Raw genomic sequence first — 20,983 nt, 5'->3', positions numbered from 1 at the left:
TCCCACATCTATGAGGCAGCTTAAATACCACCTACCCTTTTCTGCAGAAACATACTCATTACATGCAAAGGTATACTCTTTAAGGGAGGAGGATCATGGGATCACAGATCTAGAACTGGAAGGGACCTCAAAGGCCATATATTCATTCATATAACCCAATCCTCTCATTTTACGGATAAAGAAACTGAGTCCCAGGGAGGTACACCTCCTTGTACTTTTTCCTTCAAGCTCTATCTTCTGACCATCTCCCTTACTTTGTGGGGCTGGTCAGTGGCCAGAGGCCACCATGGGTAGGGTTTGGGATTTCCTCTCCATCTTCCCCAACAACTTCAGGACTAATAAAGCATAATGAAGAAAATTCACCTGATAATCTGCATACAGACCACATCCTGGCAAGGGAGAATCTCCCACTCTTCCAGGATACTTAAAGGGAGAGCCTGATGTAGATACACCTATGCAGATAAAATTGAAATTTTATTTGAGGTTTGTTTGTCCTTCAAACTACAGAAAGGAGGAAAAAAAGGGCAAATTAAAGTTTCATTTTCTTTTCCATGCCTTGATTAGACATTCTGCTAAATTTTCTCTTTCCAAATTCTCATTTTTTTTCTTTTTCACAGGGGTAAAATACTACATTTAATTTTTTCTTACCAACAGTTATGTTTCCATGAATATCCAACGCAATGAGACCTGTAAGGAAAAATGTAAAAAGAAATGGAATCACAACTCTAGCAGCATTAATTGTTCTGACAATGATACCTGACATGTTTCTGAATTTGCAGATGGACCATTCACCCAATTAATATGACTGGTTTAAAGACTGCCATTTCCAAAAGGAAAATCTATCTCAATCACTCAACCTTTTCTCTGAAAATATGTATTCACTGGAAGTCTTGAATTTCATTGCTGATAGGAATGAAGCTCAGTTAGATAGAACTTCATTGAAATCCCTCATGAAATCAACTTTTGATTTTTATGATTATTTAGAAGATAAAAGTACTGTCTCATAGATCCAGAAGATTAATTTGGAATAATGAATAATTTAGGTAGCTAAAAAAAGATCGACATTTTTAGGTTTTCATGTGTTGTGTTATAAAACAATACATTTTTTAATGTGGCTGAATTTAAACAGAAATAAATAGATATAGACATAAATAAATAGAAAAATCTCCATATAATCTATATGTTTAAATTTATTCCCTCATAAAGAATTCACAGGAAATATTTACAAAATATATACACAATAATAATAGGAAGTGTGATGAATATGATGTGAATAAGGGTATACAATATTATCACAATGATGGAGTGTGACTCAAATTTTAACTAATGCATATAATCCAAAATGTTTCTACTAAGAAAGTCTCAGAATAACATAAAAGATATATGACTGTCAAAGAGCACATCACTAAATTATTAATGTGTGATTTAATATAGAGGTGTATGAATATCTAAATATAAAAACAATTTTCCCTCATGGTCATTTTATGACAAACTTTGGTCATCGATCAACAGGCATTTACTAAACATAGACTATGTGCCAAGGACTGTGCAAAGTGTTGGGGAATTCAAGAATGTTAAAAAATATGGTCCCTGCCCTCAAGGAGCTCATATTCAAATGGGGGAGACAGCATAGCAACAATTTTGTAAAGACAGATATATGCAGTGTAAATGGGAGGCGATCCCAGAGCCAGAGAAAGGGCACTAGCAGGGGGAGGTCCTGGGAAACACCTCTTGCAGAAGAAAGTGGGATTTGGGCTGAGTCTTGAAGAAGTGAGTGAATCTAGGAGGCAGGGGTTAGGAGAGAGGGCATTGCAGGCTTGGATGACAGATATTACAAAAGAACATAGTTGGGAGATAGCCTTTAGGGCTAAAAATAGAAAACCAGGTGCTGCCAGATTGTAGAGCACTAGAGAGGAGTTGAATGTAAGAGGACCAAAAAGGTTCAAATGAGTCTATGTCTTTAACAAAACCCAGAAAGGGTCTTGCCCTCTTCAAAGACCTTAATTAACAATGATAATTGACTAAACCAAACAAAGTTTGTTGAAGATTTGTCATCTCACAATTTTCTAGTGTATCTAACACTGTATGAAGACACAAACACAAAGTTATACATGTATCAGATTGATACCCTTAGCTGTATTCTCTTGGTTTGTAAATTACTGCTCAGAATGAAGTTACAAAATGTGGGAAATGTTAACTTTTTCACCTCTAAAGTAACATTTATAATTTAATATGACTGACCATATCACTGCTTTTTACCATTAAAATATAAAAATACCCTCAACAAATGAATTAATTACCTAAGGTATCATGCCCAGTGAAGCTTGCTTTTCTCCCCAAATATTCCTGTAGTCAGAAAAATAAGCAGAGTAGGATCAAATGAGATAACATTTGCAAACCTTAAAACACTACATAAATGTTAGTTTTTATTATTATTTTAAATCATACAGAGAAGAAACAGAACGAAATTCTTTCCAATTAGACTGTAAGCTTCTTGAGGGCAGGGACTGTCTCTGATACTTCTAACAACATGCATTTTACACACTCTGCACTTAACAAGCATTTAACTGATTGATTCTATGACAAAGGATAAAACCCAAACTACTTTTTCTCAGCTTGAGGCAAAGTGAGTGACTGGTCTTAATAAATATTTTTTAATTAACTGTAAAATGCATTTGGTTATGAGTCGAAAGTCTAAAGCATGAGTCAAGTTCATTACCTGATAAGCATCTGCACTGTGCTTACTTAGCATATGTTCATTTTCTTCTACTACAAAACCTTCTTCTCTTGCAAAAGCCATGGCCCCTTCTCCAACAAGCAGACTGTGAGATGATTTATCCATGACCTTTCGAGCCACAGCAAGGGGAGTTGCGATTCTTTTTTAAGACAAGAAAGTATTATGATGCAATGTCTATGTATTGTTTACATAAAGAAAACATTTATTATTCTCTTAATTCCTGTAACTCTTAGACTTTTTAAAATATTCTTTAAAAATTCTTTTGAACATTCTTTTTAAAATTTTGAGTTCCAAATTCTCTCCCTCCCTTCAGCTGTTCCACCACCCATTGAGAAGGCAAGCAATATGATACCTATTATACATGTGAAGTCATGTAAAACATATTTCCATATTAGACACGTTGGAAAAAAAGCAAGAAAAATAAAGTGAAAAAAATTATGTTTCAATTTGCAGTCAGAGTTCATCAGTTCCCTCCCTGGACATGGATAGCATTTTTTACCATGAGTCCTTTGGATGGATTCTTCTAACTTTTTTTAAATTTATTTTTTATTTTTAGTTTACAACACTCAGTTCCACAGTTTTGGGTTCCAAATTTTTCTTTCCTCCCAACCCCCCAAGACTGCATGAAATCCAATGTAGGTTCTACATATACCTTCACATTGAACTTATTTGCATAATAGTCCAGTTGTAATGAAGAATTATAACTAATGGAATGAACCATGAGGAAGGAGAAACAAAACCAAAAAAAAAAAAAAAAAAAAGGAGAATTCTTAACTCTTACAAAACCGAAAAAAAAAAAAAAAGAATTCTTAACTCTTACAAAACCAAAAAAAAAAAAAAGGAGAATTCTTATAACTCTTACTCTCTAAACCAATGTTACTTAACCATTTCACAGATGCTTATTTCTGCAATATCCTTAAAGAATTATGTCTTATACTTTTTTCTATCCCTCCCAGAATCCTGAGTTTTATACAGAGCAATCAATGGACAAGAATTTATTAAGTATTTACTAAGCACCAGGCACTGTCCTATATGCTGGAGAAATAAATACAAAAGTGATACAGCCTTTGTTTTCAAGGTTCTTACACTCTACTAATAAAAGTTGTTACATTAAATATAATCATGATTAAATGCTATTTTTTTTAGCCAACGTTAAGTAGTAGAAAAGATTCAAATATCCATATTGAAACTGTGAAATTGAACCAAGCTAGAAGAATCTCTATAGGAGAAATTGTAGATAGCATGACCAGAAGAGTGAGTTTCCCTTCTAGGCAAATCTAATCCCTCTGCTTACTTTTTTGATCTCATTCTCTCCCTTTTCCTCAAGGACCTTAAGCCTTGAATCATCCTTCTGAATCTTTTAACTAATCAATCAAAATGCGTTCTTTAAAGTACCCACTTAGTATCATGAGGTGCAGGAGACACAAAGATAAAAACCAAACAGTCCCTGTCTTCAAGAAGCTACTTTCTAATCTTCAAGCAAGGGTCAGAGTTATTATGTGGAGGAGCAAATATGGATCATTTTCTCCATTAACACTGTGAGTTATGTGCACTGTGCAGATCCTGGTTGAAGGAGGTCAACTCTCCAGTGACCTCCGCGTCATTCTTTCTCCTTGTAGCTGCACCAAAAGTGGAGGGCTATAATATTGAAGAAGGAAGGGTTCACTTAGAAAGGGCTAACTCTTTAGGAACTCCAAGAGCCTTCATCTTCTGCAGAAAAGGAAATAAGCCAAAAAGAGAGTGATGTGAGACACACCTCCAAGACTAAACCTGATCCATATAGACTCTGACCTTTAGGTAATGGCCATGGGTTACGAAATCAATATTTCTAGGTATTTTTCTTTAAACAAGATATCTGAAGAACTGATTAATTTTTGAGATTATAAAAGCTGCCATTATGAATGGAAAGGACATCAAAACTAACTGACACTAGAACACATTTTTTATCCTATTATTGATTTTATAGTACGTTTTTTTATGTGCAGAGTTCCCTTTAACTGCTAAGAGAACTTCAAGTAAAAAACATAAAGGAGAAGAAAAAAAGGATTGATTCTCATTTTGCTTTATACGATGTAGTAATCTAGCTAGTACAGACTGAATTGACAAGAAATTAATTTTTCTTAGTTAATGCAGAAAAAATTATTTGTCAAAGAATTCAAACTCAGAGGGAAAGAATCCATATATACAAAAATATTTATAGTAAAACTTTTTGTTGCAGCAAAGAACTAGGAAAAAATGAGTGCTCAGCAATTGGGGAATGGCTGAATGAATTATGGTATATGAATGGAATGGAATATTACTTTGCTACAGGAAATGATGAATATAGCAAATTCAGAGATACCTGAGGAGTACAAGAGAGGCAGAATGACATAAGAATCAATGGAACATTTTTACACAATGACCAAAATAATGTAAAGAAAAAAATTTTTGAAAGACCTTAGACTTCATCAATGCAATGTCTGATCATGACTTCAAAAAACTGATGAAGCATGGTCATATTTTTTTTGATTGAGAGATTACAATCAAGAAGTACATGAAAATATGTATTTGTTTTGCTTAGTTATATATATTTTTTGTTACAAGTGAAGGGTTCTATTTGGGGGTAGAGAGTTGGCAGATAGTGACAGTGATACCAAAAAAAAGAGTGTCAAGGAAATGTTTTTAAAATACATAGAAGTGAGCAGAAGGAAGTTCAGAAGGGGGACACAGATTTGTTATTAATGTGTTAAATTTAATGTACATTTTAAAAAACTCAAATTGTATATAACAGATGCTCAGAGTATCATATACAATCCTCTTTTCAGTTTCTCTTTTTGTACTGAAATGTTTATGTTTGTGAAGTTCATAAGAGAGAAAAATTTTAAACGACTACTAGTCTTTCAAAAGCACCTAGCTATCCTTATCATTAAAAGCTACTATAATAAAGATCTAACGTACAAAATGAAACTTTAATTTTTCTCCTAAGCCCAATCTATATTGCTTTATATTTGAAGCAGATTCTGAATAAAAATGAGATGCTCTTCTAGCTGAAGGCTAAGGAAACTGACTTTAAAATAACATTCATCTAAAATCTCTGAGAATCATGTCTCTGTCACTTTTAATTGCATCCAACTACACTAAACATATAAAGAACTTGTGTGGTTACAGAAAGCACCCAGAATTCAATTCTACAAATTGAACTGGGAGCCTGAGGAGGGCACTGCTGCTTTTATTATGGGACAGCACTAGCTCTCAACTTTGCAATTTGGGAGATTTCTTAGGTGACATGTTCTGGGATTTTCTGGGATTCTCTCGAATGTAGAGGTCATGAAGAAGCCCTCAGAGAATACTCCAAGAGTGAACCAAATTTAACATTTATAAAGATTCATGAAAAGACTCTGCCCACTAAGACTGTGTCATTGAAATTTCATCAGTGTGAGGATTCCTTTTAACACTGCGACCCCCTTTTATAACTTGGTAGATGGTCTCTCAAGCATTGCTAGATCCAAAAAAAAAAGCCTCACAACCCTACACATTGGTGAGAAACTTCTTTGGACCTAAGTGTGTCCTCAGACTACAGACATACAGCAAGCTGCACTGGAACCACAGGCAAGCTTTGACTTTATCTTGACTAGAACAGGCCACCGCCCCACTTTACATTCATCTCCAAACTACTTCACTGCACTCTGGCCTTCTTCATCCTCTCACCAGCTCAGGTTCTTATCCCTGGGAATCTGGGCTCTGAGAGGTGAGCAGTTATTTCCTCTTACCCAGAATCACTTGTTGGATGTTTCCAAGGATGCACAGGTCCCCTGGGGAGGCCCCCTTCCCTTCCCAGCTCTAGTTCTCCTACCTGCCTGGTCTGGCCCCGCTGGAATGTAAGCAGCTTTAGGCGGTTGTCGTCCCAGCGCTTAGCAGTGTACCTGGTACATAGCCATTCTTCTGGCCCTAAGTCAATGCCTTTCTGGCTTGGTAGGATCTACTAAAGGGTGCTTCTCTGGCACAGCCTTCAAGATCTCAGAATCACCTCCATGTTAGCTAACACTTACCTAGGGCTTTAAGGTTTGCCAAGCACTTCACACATCTCATCTCATTCGATCCTAACAACCTTGCCAGATGGGTACCAGTATTATCCCCATTTTATAGATGAGGCAGACAGTGGCTAAGTGACTTACCCAGGGTCACAAAGCTAGTAAGTGTCTGTGGCCAGATTTAATAATGAGGATGATGAGAACTAACATTTATACAGCGCTTACCATGTGCCAGGTACTGTGCTAAGCACTTTACAATCACTGTCTTATTTGATCCTCACAACAACCCGGGGAGTCAAGTGTCATCATTATCCTCATTTTATAGACGAGGAAACTGAGGTGGACAGAGGTTAAGTGACTTGCCCAGGGTCATACAGCTAGGAAGTGTCTGAGGTTGCATTTGAACTCAGATCTTCTATTTGCCACACCAGCTAACGGCCAGTTTGTAGAGCTGCCATCTGTAAAGTGTTTAGCACAGTGCCCAGCACAAAGTAAGCAGCCTCCTCCTCCCCGCCTCCGTGACATGATTAAGGACTGGACTAAGACTTTTCTGGAGTCTGTATCACTACATGTTACGGAAATTAACAGAGTAGTTCCAATGAGCAATTCTGTCTGTAGCGCGCTAGCAGAGAATTTTTACTGGTACAGCTAAAACAACGAGGAGGCGTATTCTCCACAATATCTGTAGATTAGACTTCAGAGAATTATAGCGATGCTACTTCCAGATTCAATGACAACTCTGAGAGGACATGCTTGTCACGGATCATCAGGGTGAATCAATCACTTTATCAATGACAAGCCTTTATTAAGGATCTACTACCATGCACTATTCTAGGCCCTATTTCCCAGGAGCTGTGATATATTACAATGAACTTCAAAAGTGTATCATGTTCAGAACATCAGTAGCAAAGATACTTCAGTATTTCTAATAGCACTCATAAATGGAAGTACAAGATAGAATTTGTCTTTAGTTGTGGTATATCAATAACTGATATAATTACCATCCGTAATATTTTTTAACAAGACCTTTTGCCACAGTTATCAGGGTTTCCATGCATTCTCTGAAATTATAAATATCCAGATGATGTACTGCTGGAACCTCCATTATAAGTGTATAATGTCTCTGTGCAGAAACTGATTTATCATCCTTCGGGAGCAGTACAAAAAGGTTCTAATTCACTTACTTACACACTAGGAAAAAGTGTTCAAACTATGGAGGCAGGTCATGGGTATAGTCTGGGTAAAGCAGGAAATCTCTGGATATCCCAAGGTAGTTTCAAGGGGCAGCCACTGCGTCATTTCATCAGAAGCCTGTCATTACACTGACTGGTTTGAAAGCTAAAAATATACCTTTTTTCTTAATAAAAAAAAAATGAAGAGTCTGAGCCTTAAATCAAATGAGATGTCCTTTTTTGCTGAGTAACACACTCAGCAAGCTATGCCAACTGTGCTGAGCTCAAGATAAGCAATCTTGTAGAGGTGGTGGAAACTCTAAGTATACTGTTAGTGAGGTGCTTAAATGACACTAAGATCTGATCTGTTGTCTATCCTCTCCTTGCTATTCTTGCGAAACGACGGGGCTTTTCTAAGCCTAAGCTTGCCCAAGCTTATCAAGGGATGCTTTTCAATGATGCTACTACAGATGCCCCCAAGCAATCATTACTTGTCAAAGGGTATTCTGAGTTAAGCACCTTCAGTTTTAAAATGTCTATTGCTTCTGAAACTTCCCAGTGCTTCACTGGCAAAATACCTTCTTGAATCTTAGATATGGTGCCATATTTCAAGATCCCTTGATGTATCCAATTCTTTATTTTCTTCCATCCAACTATTTTTTTCTTTAAAATCATGCATATTCACCATCTTTTTTTCTTGTCATTTAATATCTTAATACTTCTTTCCATTGAAGTGGCTCTCTTCAAGGTTACCAATTATAATAAATCTTTGATTATCTAATGATCAACTTTCTGGCACCCTTAAGCAGCTAGAATGTTTCTGAAGCCAGAAGTAAAGGGGGGAAAATGGAAATTGTTTCTTTTGCAAAGAAAGAGTATCAAGGAGTAATTAAAACAGTCGGGAAAAGCAAGAGAACCAATTACCACTTGATGAATGGTCAGTTCACCAATCAGAAGGAAAGATGATTGCCTTTTTCTGACTACCTGGTAAAATTTATAAAGGGTAGCCCTTTCACGTGAAAGCTGAAATATTAGGAAGAGGAGAGACAAGAAAGGAGAAAAGTAAAGATACCAGAGGCAGTAGAGAATAAACGGAGGTGGTAGTAGCAGCAGTAATCAGTCGAGATTAGAACAGTGAGGGGGATATTACTGAGGACACAGAGTCAGTGATGAAGAGATGGCACTCTCAGGATGGCAAACAGACCTCTATACCTGCATACTGTAGCACTTGAAAGCACAAGCAAAGGGAGCCCCTACCTTGTGGGTTGGTCCTTGTCTATATATATTTGTTTGCATAGGTAACTGTCACCTGCATGTGGAGCTGAGCCCTAATGGCAACAATTAACACCCCAGATCAGGGGCAGCTAAGTGGCACAGGGAGTAGAGCACTGGCCCTGGAGTCAGGAGGACCTGAGTTCAAATACAGCCTCAGACACTTGACACACTTACTAGCTGTGTGACCTTGGGCAAGTCACTTAACCCCAACTGCCCTGCCTTCCCCCAACCCCAGGTCAGCAGTCAGTGCAAAATGGACAAAATTATTCAGCTCTAAGTTCCATACCATAAGTATCAGCATCAACAAGTGTAGGATGGGTAAATAAAATTTACATTTTAGAAACAGTTCCATTAAAAAGTCAAAATAAAAAGGCTATGAATGCTTCATTATACCTAATTATTGACAAATTCATGGCCCCTGCCTATTTTTTCATTGCCTCTTTCCTCTTTGCTCCCATTTCCTAAATGAGATGTATTTACGTTGCTTTGTAAACTTTACGATCATATATGAAATTAGCTATTTCTTTTTTCTTGTCTGGCCTGTATTTTCTCCAACCTTTTTGCTTTTTAATTGCTCACTGGAATGCTATTTACTGAGCATCCACTATCTTGTTAGTTGTATATTATTATTGAGATCATTAGTGAACATCTAGAAAAGAAAGTAGTGGCCACAAAAAGTCAGCATGATTTCATCAAGACAAGAATATGTAAGACTGAAATTCTTTCTTTCTGTGATAGGTCTGCTAAATTGATACTTTGGCAGTATGTCAAAATCCAATAGAAAAGGTGGCCAATAATCTGTACATAAGGATCCCTGTGGACCACACTGACTTAGAAAACCACTTGTTAATATTATCTATGTTTGTTTATATTTTTATTTATTTTGTTAACTATTTCCCAATTATATTGTAATTTGATTTGGGCACCACTGGGTAGTGTTGAGGGCCACAATGCAGCCACTGAGCTGCCATGCTAGATAACTCTGGTTTAGGGGAATGTTATTAATTTAAATTTTAGCAAAGCATATGACATAGTCTCTCATACTATTCTTGTAGACAGAATGTGGGTTAGACAAAAGTACTGTTATTTGGATTTAGGATGGGTTGAAAGGCTAGACCCAAGGAGTAACTATTAGGTCTCTGGTAGTGTGTTTGTGGAATCTGTGTTTGGCTTGTGCTGTTTAACATTTTTACCAAGGAATAAAGAAATAAATGTCATGCTTATTAAATTGGTATATAACACAAAATTGGGAGACACGGCTAATGAACTCAGTGGAAATCAGGTGAAAAAATACCTTGGCAGACTAAAATGTTAGATTAAATACAAAAACCATAAACGTGAATAGGAACAAATGTAAAATCTTCTATTTAGGTTAAAAAAAATCAACTCTGTTAATACAGGATAGAGGAGATACAGTTGGATTATCAGGTCAACTGAAAAATGATTCAGAAGTTTCGGGCACTGAGAGCTCAATGAGTCAACAGTGTGACACAGAAGTCAAAAAACCTAATGAGATCTTAGAGTAGGTGGAGAGGCGTAGCGTCTAGGACCAGGGAGGCAATCGCCCCACTCTGCTTTGTCTGGACCATATTTGGAATACTGTGTACATTCCAGTAACCACTTCTAAGAGGAAAATTGATGAGCCTGACAGTGTTTGAAGGGTAAGTGATGATGGGGAAGAGCCTGGGGATGATTATACCATACAAGAGTCAGTGGAAAAGAACCAGGGGTATTTAGTGGAGAAGATAAGACAGGCAGGGAGAGAGAATATAATGTTGTTTTCTTTTTTCAATTCAACAAATATTTAGTATGTTTTTACTGTGTACAAAGCTGGGTATGCAAGGCAGAAATGGAAAACAGTCGAAGCCTTCAAGGAGGATTACAACTCACATACCACCATCTCTTGTAGTAGGTAAAGAAAAAAAATAAATTTAAAGAAAAAATGTGAGAAAATTCATCAAATCAAATCAACACATTCATTGATATTCTTTCACGCTAATCTAAAGGCAGGGAAGGGGGTAAATGATGACAAATACACTGGAAAACATGGTTCAAGATAAAGAAATGAAAAAAGCTTAAGACATAAGGACTACTAAGAAGCCTTATGCTTAATGGTAATACTTTCAATTTTTTGAAGGGCTGTAATTTAGAAGACATATTACACTTGTTCCATATAGCCCTTTCCCTCTCCCTACTCTAAGCTTAAAGTTACAGGAGATCTTGGCAGAAATTTGGGAGAAGTTTGAGAGAAGGAAAAGGTCTATAGAGATTTGCAAGTCACTTCTATAGAGGTAAGGTGGTTGGAGTTGAGGGAGCTGAATGTTCAGAGCAGACAGTTTTAGGGAAAGAAAAGGGTCCAGTCATAGAATTCCTTTCTTTCAGGTTTAGTGGATAGGAAGAAGAAAAAGTGGTAAAGGAGATTAAGGTAAAAGGAGAGTCAGAATAATACAATTCTAGGAGAGTCAAGGAAAATAAGTTTTAAAGAGGTGGTTAATAGTTATTATAAAAACAGAGACTGAACACTGATAAAAGGCCATTAGATTTGAAGGCTGTGAGTCGTTAGTGACCCCCAGGAAGATGTTTCAGTAGAGTAATGAGAAGGGGAACTGAACTGTAAGGGAATGGGCAGAGAATAAGCAGCAAGGAAGTAGAAGCAGTAGGTATGGACCAATAATGAAAGAAATTTCGTTATGAAACAAAAGAGAGAAATAGTTAGTGAAGGCAGTCCTGTCAAGTGAACTTTTTTCAAGATTGAGGACACTTAGACATGATAGTTGACAGTGGGAAAGCCAGTATAAAGGGAGAGATGGAAAATGTGGAAAAGAGAAAGTTTTATTGAAAGGGTCAGAACCCTTAAGAAGCAGGACAGCACAGGGTCAAAGGCACAACATGCCTTGGAAAGTTATCACTCATCAGTATTAGTGTGTATACTCATATATATGCATATCGGGATTAGTTTATGTATACGTACATGTTGTATATAGATGAAAGAAAAGTCCTATTTGTTAATAATCATGTGAATATGTGAATTTTGATTATATGTATTAAAAGGTTTTGTATGTGACCATTTCCCTCCTATGGACATAGTTAAATGAACCTTCATTGTAAACACTAACAAGCACACTTAACATTAACGTACTTACGTTAACAAAATTAATCACATACCCATGTACGGCTGCCACTGCTCCAAATCGACTAGGGAGACCTTCCATGATACCTGCATCACACTGGACCAGCCCATCTTTATTTGGGTAACCTCCTCGTCCAACTATGTATTGACCAGTTTCCTCACTGTTCTCAATTTCTAGATGTAATTAAAAACATGGTAGAACACAATTAATCTCTAATTTTAGTATATATTATATATGGTAGTTTGAGAAGCAAATATCCATTTGAAAGTTACTGCTACACCATAACAATACAGTGGGTATTAATTATCAAGGAATTTCATAAAAACATTTTTTGATCCTCTTGCATTTCAATACTTCAATGGATCTGTGATCTCATCGAAATGGGCATATCCTCTGCCAATAGAGACTGCAGCTTATCTATGCCTTCTCATTTACCTGGCATGCTGGAGATCTTCCGTGTGTGTGTGTGTGTGTGTGGTTTTTTTTAAATACATTCTGAGGCTAGTGGTGTAGCTAATCTTCTATATTTTCTCATTCTTGCCATATGAAAGGCTTACATTTTTTTGATCATACATTTCTGAATGATGTCTGTCTATATCAATTCTTATATATAGGTCATCACTGTAAATATGCATGCCTGCTCTGTATGAATCTCTCCATTGCCCTTTACAGGTCCCCCACAACTTTGATTCTTTGGAGACTGCGGTGTTATTCACAACCACTTGACATCACTGAGAGAAAATCTGTGTTAAAAGAAGGGGCTCTGTGCCAGGTAATTTAAAAAGTACACAATTTCCCAAATATAATCTAGTCTGTTCTTTTCCTTCTATTCAAGTCTGGGCCCAATTCACAATCCATTTGTCATACATACCCCAATAAGGTGGCTTTTCAACTGCATGTCACAACCCAAACAAACAGAATTTTTCATTCCTTTAGTTTTTCCTCTCTGGATAGATAAGCCACTCTCTTTTGAGTAGCCACTCAAAATCAGTTTCAGTAAGGAGGCCCTGCAGTGTCCTGGGCTTAATGAAATTAGCACATTATCATCCCCACGCAGAAACACGTATCCTGCTCAAACACCCTTTCTTTGGGTAGCAATATCATCCATGATTTCTCTCCCTTGCCCCCTCATTCTTTTGGTATGTTCTCTTCCCTAAAATAGACTAATCAAACCGATTCCTTAATGCTTTCAAGATTGTCATCTCCAATCTGGATTTCATTAGCATGTGCCTGGCCTGTTCCACATGTTCTCTCTGTCTTTGTGTTTTCTAGCGCTATTTCTATTTCCTCAAATACCACACAGACGACTAAGGTACTGGTCCAAATGTGGTAGTTTCACTTTCACTGATGATGAAAAGGGATTATAGGGCTGCATATTTTAGAGACAGAAGGGACTTTAAAGGTCATTGAGTCCAACCCCTCTCACTTTACAGATGAGGAATCCGATGTCTTCAGAGTCTAGTTATTTGCCCAGGGTCATGCAACTAGTAAGTGTCTGATGGGAGATTCAAACCCAGGTTCTTTTAACTCCAAGTTTAGTGTCTATTCAGTCCACCACATTCCTCATTTCAGAATCACTGACAAATCTTTTCTAATTTCTGTCTATTTGTTGTCTTGCCAGCTCCATGTACACCCTTGGGGATGGTATGGCTCAGCTGGGGTTTATGCTAAGCTTTCCGTAGACTGGCTTTCACCTCCACTGCTTTTCAAAGTCTTATAAAGTAATACTACTTGTAATCTTCCTACCATCTTCTTGGGGTGCATGGGGTGTTCAAGGAAGACTAGCACCTCTGGTGTGAGGGCTTGCTGAGTCCACCTGGCACTCAACTCTCACCTGTGGCTCCAAGAAGCTATAGCATGTACAGTGGCCACACCCTGGTAAACCATCTTGGCAGATGGGCTAAACCAGGTTGAGGGTAACCAAGATGCTTCAAACCCACTGGTGAGTTGGTGTATGTGTGTGTGTGGGTGACCCCAAGCACATGAAGACTTCTTCCAGTGGAATAGTGGTGGATGAGAACAAATTGTTTCAAAGGCCATGAAGGTTGCTGAAGCAGAGTTGGTCAGGCATTGAAGGCATTGAAGATGCCAAGGTCATCCACTGCATCCTGGGCCATTGATGATCATCCTGACTTTTGTCTTGCCACTGAACTTTGATGACTCTGTAAGAGAGAGTGAGGCTGACAACTTTGTGCAACTCTGCCTCATTTAAATCCAATTCATGCACAAGTCAAGACATCACCTTGTGATGTCCTCTTTGAAAACAAAGGACAAACAACATTCTTCTCTGTAGTATTTTTGAACTAGATTTTATTTTTCAATGATCAAATATTTATTTTTTTCTCCCTCCTACCTCCCCCTCAAAAAAACCCAACCCCAAAACAGAAATGCCTGTAACAGATAAGCATAGTCAAGCAAAATAAATTTCCATATTGTCCATGTCTAAAAATGTGTACCTAATTCTCCATATTAGTCCATCATCTCTGTGAAACGGTAAGTAGCCTTCTTTATTCCTCTGGAATCATGGCTAATTATTGTATTGATAAGAGTTCTTAAGTTTTTTTTCTCTATAGTATTTTATGAATTAATCTGAATGCTAAACTAGTGAGAATCTTAACTGTTATCTCTCCCTGCCAGGCAATACTGAATGTTTGCTGGCTTAGATGGTTTCTTGGCTCTTTTGACCTGATGATGGTGACTACTTTACATTAAATTTCTGCAGGAAATGGTGATAATCCAGGTAGATGTCTTTAACTTTTTCTATTTTCCATTTGTCATATCAGTAGCTTGTTTGACAAGGCCAAATCGAAATGACTGCATTTGTATCCAATTTTAATCATTATCTTTTCTTCTAATTTGAGAAGCAGTACAGCACAGTGGATAGGGTGTTGGACTTGGAGTAAAGCAGACTTGGGTTCAAATGCCACCTCTAATGTTTACTAGCTAGTGAATAGCACGGTGTTTGGCACATAGGAGGTTCTTAATATTTATTAACTGACGAGCTTTGTGATCAGGGGCAAGTCATTTAACTTCTTTTCTTTAAACTTGGGATGAGAACTATAATATTTACACTTCATAAGTCTATTATGAAACTAAAATAAGAAAACACATAAAGTGCTTTATAAACTTTAGAGTACCAGATAAACGTCAGCTATTATGACTGTTGTATTTGACATTGATTCTGACCTTTGCTTTAAATAGCCAATGATCTGACTGATTGTACACTGACAGCTGATTCTGATATTACTCCTACATCCCAAACTAGTGGTGTCTTGCCTCTTTAAGATGGAGGTGATTTGACTTTGTGGTGATGCTGTTTGATGCCTATCCATGTTCAGCACTTTCTGGCTTTCTTCTTGAAGAAAGCATTCGTGATCATAGGTCAGGAGTCTGACCAGCCCTTGCCCTCTTTCATTTCTCATTTTCCATAACATTTTCCTATTCTTCCCTGAATCACTAACTTACAAAATATTTGCTGACTTGTTTTGGAATATGGTATGATTTTCTAGGCAAGAAAAAAATACCATAATTGAATAGGAAAGGCAAAAGCTTTCTGTTTAAAAAGTTATCTTTGCTAAATTTAAAAAGGAGAAAATAAGCAAACCTACCTCCCCAATTCCATGTTTCCTTTAAGTGCAGATGAAAATATTTCTTACTTCCTTGTTAGGATTATCTCCTTTGAGACTGTGTTCCCACATTTACCCTTTTCCTTCTCTGGCATCTTTAACTTTTACATGCTTGCCACCTCTGTTCTACCTTCAAACATGCACTGATCTCTTCCATATCGAAAAATCAATGGCTTTCTCTAGTGAAGAAGTGGTCAAAGGATATGAACAAATAGTTCTCAAAAGAAGAACTGCTAATTATTGACAACCACTGGAAAGATTAATCCTTAGCATGAATAAGATCTAAATCAAAAGAACTTTGAAGATTCACCTAGAAAAGATTCAAACCTAGAAAAATGGCAAAGATGAGGAAATATGGGAAAATTCAATACTGCGGGGGTTGTGGATAAAATGGGCACACAAATCAATTTAGTGGAGCTGCAAACTGGTTCAACCGTTCTGGCAAGCATTTTGGAATTTTACTCAGATGCTCACTAAAATGATCAAAATCCTTTGACTCTGAGGTCATACTACTGTATAACACATGTAACTGAAGGAGTTCAAGGATATAGAAAGTAAACTCCCCTATAAAACAAAATATTGATAGCAGCACTTTTTGTAGTAGCAAAGAACTGAAAACAAAGTAAATGCTGATCAGCTGGGAAATTGTTAAGACAAATTGTGATTCACGATTATGCTAGAATATTACTGCACCTTAAAAACTGGTGAATGTAAGTGATGCAGGGAAGCAGGGGAAGATTTATGTGAACTGATGAAAAGTGAAATAAGCAGGACTAAGCAAACAATATACAAAATGACTACAACAGTGTGAGTGGAAAGAACTACTAGCACCAAAAATCAAAAGGAAACACTTTGTAATTATAATGCTTGATGATCTTGACCTTGAAGAAATATGAGATTGCACTTCCCTCCCTTGTTTGCAGGCAGGGAGAGGAACTATGCATGCAGAGCACTGAGTATACTGGATCAACATACTGACTTGTTTGCTGAGCTACTGTCCTCTTCCATCCCTTTTTTATTCTTTGTTATAAGAGATGATCTCTTGATGAGAGAGGTAAAGGATATATTGGGAAATGAAAGAGATTAAGGGAAAAAAACAGAAACAAAAATTAATTTAAATGTGAAAAAACCCTGAAGTTCTTTCTATAGATCAAGGCATTTCTCTCCTTTCTCTCACTCCAAGTTTGTCAAACGAGGAGCCAATGATGCCTATTCATTTCATTTCTTCACCATCCCTTCCTTACTTCACCTTTTGTTGTTTGTTCACCAAACCCTCCTTCTCCTTTTCTCAAACAGCCTTGAAGGTTCCTTACAAACACTCTTGTGTTTTTTGTCACACTATTTTCCCTACCTGAAATGCCCTCTCTATTCTCCACCTGACTAAACTTTCTTAACTCTCAAAGCTTATTTCAAGCTCCTTCTCCAAGAAACATTTTCAACCTATATGAAGCCACAGTGTGAATTATATCTTGAAAAAATCTAGGAGAATTCAGGATTCAATGAACCCCCATGATTTGTCAAGGAAATAACTCACACATTTTGAGTAAAATTTCACTAGAGTGGTAGGAATGATTCCAAGCCCAGCATACTATCTATTGTGCCACCTAGCTGCCCTCCTCTTTAGGATACTTCACTTTACATGTCTCTGACTTCCCCTGTATTTCCACATGTTTCTTCTCCTTTAGTCCTTCAACTGTAGTCATTCCCAAAGGCTCAATTTTGACTATGTGGAGGAAATATTAAAAAATAAAACTCAATATTTAAAAAATGCAATATAACTAAAAATAATTAAGAATGTCTACCTCCCAAAAAACCTAATGGAAGGATAGGTTGCATTAATAGAAATATTATGGCCAAATGAAGGGAGGTAACAATCTTTCTAGGCAGAACACATTCAAAATTATGTGTTCAGTTCAGGATGCTACATTTGGGGGGTGTTGATAAACTGAAATATGTCCAGAGGAGAATGACCAGATATGACAGATCTAGAAATTACGTCAATACAGAGAACTGGGATCTGTAGCTTGGAAAAGGGAAGAGTAAAAAGGAACATGAAAGTTTTTTTAACTATTTAAAGGGTGTTATATGAAAGAGGAAATAGTTGTCTTCTGTTTCTCTTAAATGAAGAGCCAGAATAAAAGGATAGAAAGGCATAGCGAGCTTTCCTTATGAGGTAGTGAATCCTCTTTTTCACTGGACATATTAAACAAGCATGAAATGCTAAAGAAAACAAGGCCAAAAAACCTGCTACATAAATATTAAAATTTAAAAAGTCACTTCACAACCTGGGTTTACATTAAGCGAAGAGTGAAAATTACACTAGATCTGAGCACCTGCATGCAAGTCGTTTTGATTAATTTCAACTAGAATTATAGGCCTTGGAGAAAAAGAATGCCATCTTGTCATTAAGCCTGCTGTCCAATTTTTACTTGGTTTATCATAATCCCTTTTAGGCCCCAACTGGCTAATGCTTATATCCCTGGCTACTGCCTTGCTAAAACATGCTTACAACTCCATACTTTCTAAATGTGTGATGAAGCAAATTTTAAAGCAGTACAAAATTGTCTCTGTAAATACTCCCTGGTAAATTATTTTTCTAAGTTATTTAAAGTCTTGATATCGATAGTGTTCAATGTAGCCTCTCTCCTGACTACATTACCTTAAAAATTAAATTAACAAGAAATCTTAGTTTGAAAAGAATCTTAAATCTAATAAAAAACAATCATTTATTCATAAGAAAAGCCAATCAAGTCTGAACAAAACCATCTGTTGGCCATACTTTACATTCCAGGATGAAATCTTAACCACATGTTCAGAAGAAAACTTAAATTCACGAGACCATATGATAAGGAAGATTTTAATTTTAAAAACTGTGCATTTATTTCTCAATTTGAAATAGTCTTTCACTGAGTGTGGTAAATTTCACCTAGAGGAGCTAAATTCAACTGATTCAAAGGAATGTGTTTCCACCCTACTGGGAATCATGTTTCTGTGTCTTTACTAAGGGTAAAAAATGAAAATGGAGATGAATTCTGCTTGATGCTTCATATTTTAATTAGCCCCTCTAGCCAAGAGATTTCATGAACTCTGCTATTTTCTTAGGATGTACAGTTATAGAATCAGTCATTCAACGAATATTTACAAAGTGCTTACCACATGCCGGCCACAGTACTAGGTGAGGGGATATAAGTAAAGAAAATGAAACAATCCCTACTTATAAAAAGCTTACTTCCTAGTGGACCAAACAAGTACAAAGATAAATATAAAGTAAAATAATATATATGTGTATTATATACATATATTATAATCACACACAAATATACAGTGAATATACATACATACAAGGTAGCTACTCGCAGTTGGAAGGATCTCGAAGAAAGTCTTCATGCAGAAGATGGTGCTTGAGCCTAATCTCACTGTTAGGAGGCAGGGGTAAGGAGAGAGTACATTTCTAGGCATAGGAGACAGTCAGAGAGTACTGCGTGTGAGGAAAAGAAACTTTGGCTGGATTGCTGAGTGTGGGAGGGAAGGAATGTCCAATGAAGTTGGGGACAGACTGTGTAGACTTTTAAAAGCTAAAGAGAGGTTTTTTATTCTAGAGACAACAGGAAACCATTGGAATTGATTTAGTACATGAATGACATAGTCATATCTGTACTTAAGGAAAATTACTTTGGCAGCTGGAGGCTGACCAGGCGTGGGGAGAAACAAGATGCAGAGAAACCAATTAAAGGCTGCTGCAGTGATCCAGAAGAGGTGATGAGGGCCTGAAATAAGGTGACAGCTGTATGAGTGGAGAGAGTGTGGGATGTGGGAGTTGTTGGGAAGGTAGAAGCAGCAAGATTTGACAAATGATTGGATATGTGGGCTAAGGGAGAGTGAGAAGTTCAAGATTACGTCAAGGTTGCAAACCTAGGAAACGGGAAGGATGCTGGTGCTTTGTACAGAAATAGGGATGTTTGGAAGAGAGAAAGTTTTGGGGAAAAGAAAATGAGTCCAGTTTTGGACATGATGAATTTAAGATGTCTCTGGTACATCCAGTTTGAAATGTCCAACGGGAAAATGATGATGTAGGACTAAAGTTCAAGGGAGAAACAAGCTAGATATATAGAACTGGGGGTCCTCTGAGAGTTAAACTCATGGGAGGTGATAAGGGTACGGAGAGACAGGGTATAGTGGAAGAAGAAAGGATGGCCCAGGACAGAAACTTCAGGAACACCCACAGATTAAGAACTAGCAAGGAAAAAAAAAACAGAACTAACAAAGGAGACTAAGGAGTAGTCTGACAGGGAGGAGATTTAGCAGAGAGAAGAGTACTGTCAACCAAGTGTCAAGTGCAGCAGAGAGGCAAAGAAGGAGGAAGCAGGAGAAAAGACCGCCACATGAGGCAATTAAGAAATCACTGGAATTCTGGAGAGATTTGGTTTCCATTGAATAATGAGCTAAGAATTGCAAGAGGCTGAGAAGTGAGAGGAGAGGGAATAAAGGTAGTGAGTGAAGGCAGCTTTTTCTTAGAATCTGGCTGAGAAGTAAGGAGAGATATAGGATGATTGCTTAATGGGATTGGGATGGTGTATTTAGTGAAGGTATTTTACATGAACATGTTTGAAGGCAGAAAGGAACTAGTTAATAGGGAAAGGCTGAAGATTTAAGAGAGAGGGAGGATTGTGGATGCGATATGTAGGAGAAGAGAGAAGGGGTGAGATACACACGTAGGGAGGTTGCTCTTGGCAAGGAGAGAGGCCATCTTTTTGTCAGATACTAGGGCAAAAGAAGAGGGTGTGGGAGATGATGTCAAAGAGTTTTAAAGAGGAGAATGGAGGAGAGAGTTCACCTAGGAGAAGAGGGCGTTCATGTCAAATGGTTCCAATTTATCAGTAAAAAAAGAGACAAGATCTGTACCTGAAGGGAGGAAAGGGTTATGTGAAAGACTTGAAGAAAGAAGAAAGGGTTTGGAATAGCTTCTTTGGGAAATGAGATAGGGCATCAATTAGGGAGGAATAAAAGGACTGCCTTGTTACAGTGAGGGTCC

The 20,983-nt window shown here is 37.3% G+C and overlaps 1 protein-coding gene across 1 annotated transcript in view; it reads right to left on the bottom strand.

Moving 5' to 3' along the window:
* Positions 1-20,983, bottom strand: part of LOC118841128 (N(4)-(Beta-N-acetylglucosaminyl)-L-asparaginase-like) — a 73,389-nt gene that overhangs the window by 23,924 nt on the left and 28,482 nt on the right. Inside the window, exons 2-6 of the mRNA XM_036748530.1 lie at positions 12,360-12,498; positions 2,720-2,876; positions 2,301-2,346; positions 649-687; positions 364-452 (exon numbers count right to left, since the gene is read on the bottom strand). Of these exons, the coding sequence (XP_036604425.1) occupies positions 364-452; positions 649-687; positions 2,301-2,346; positions 2,720-2,876; positions 12,360-12,498 (470 nt within the window). The remainder of the gene's footprint in view (positions 1-363; positions 453-648; positions 688-2,300; positions 2,347-2,719; positions 2,877-12,359; positions 12,499-20,983) is intronic.

This window comes from Trichosurus vulpecula, chromosome 3, assembly GCF_011100635.1.
Source record: "Trichosurus vulpecula isolate mTriVul1 chromosome 3, mTriVul1.pri, whole genome shotgun sequence".
Taxonomy (NCBI): Eukaryota; Metazoa; Chordata; class Mammalia; order Diprotodontia; family Phalangeridae; genus Trichosurus; species Trichosurus vulpecula.
This window is presented reverse-complemented; position numbering and strand designations above follow the sequence as displayed.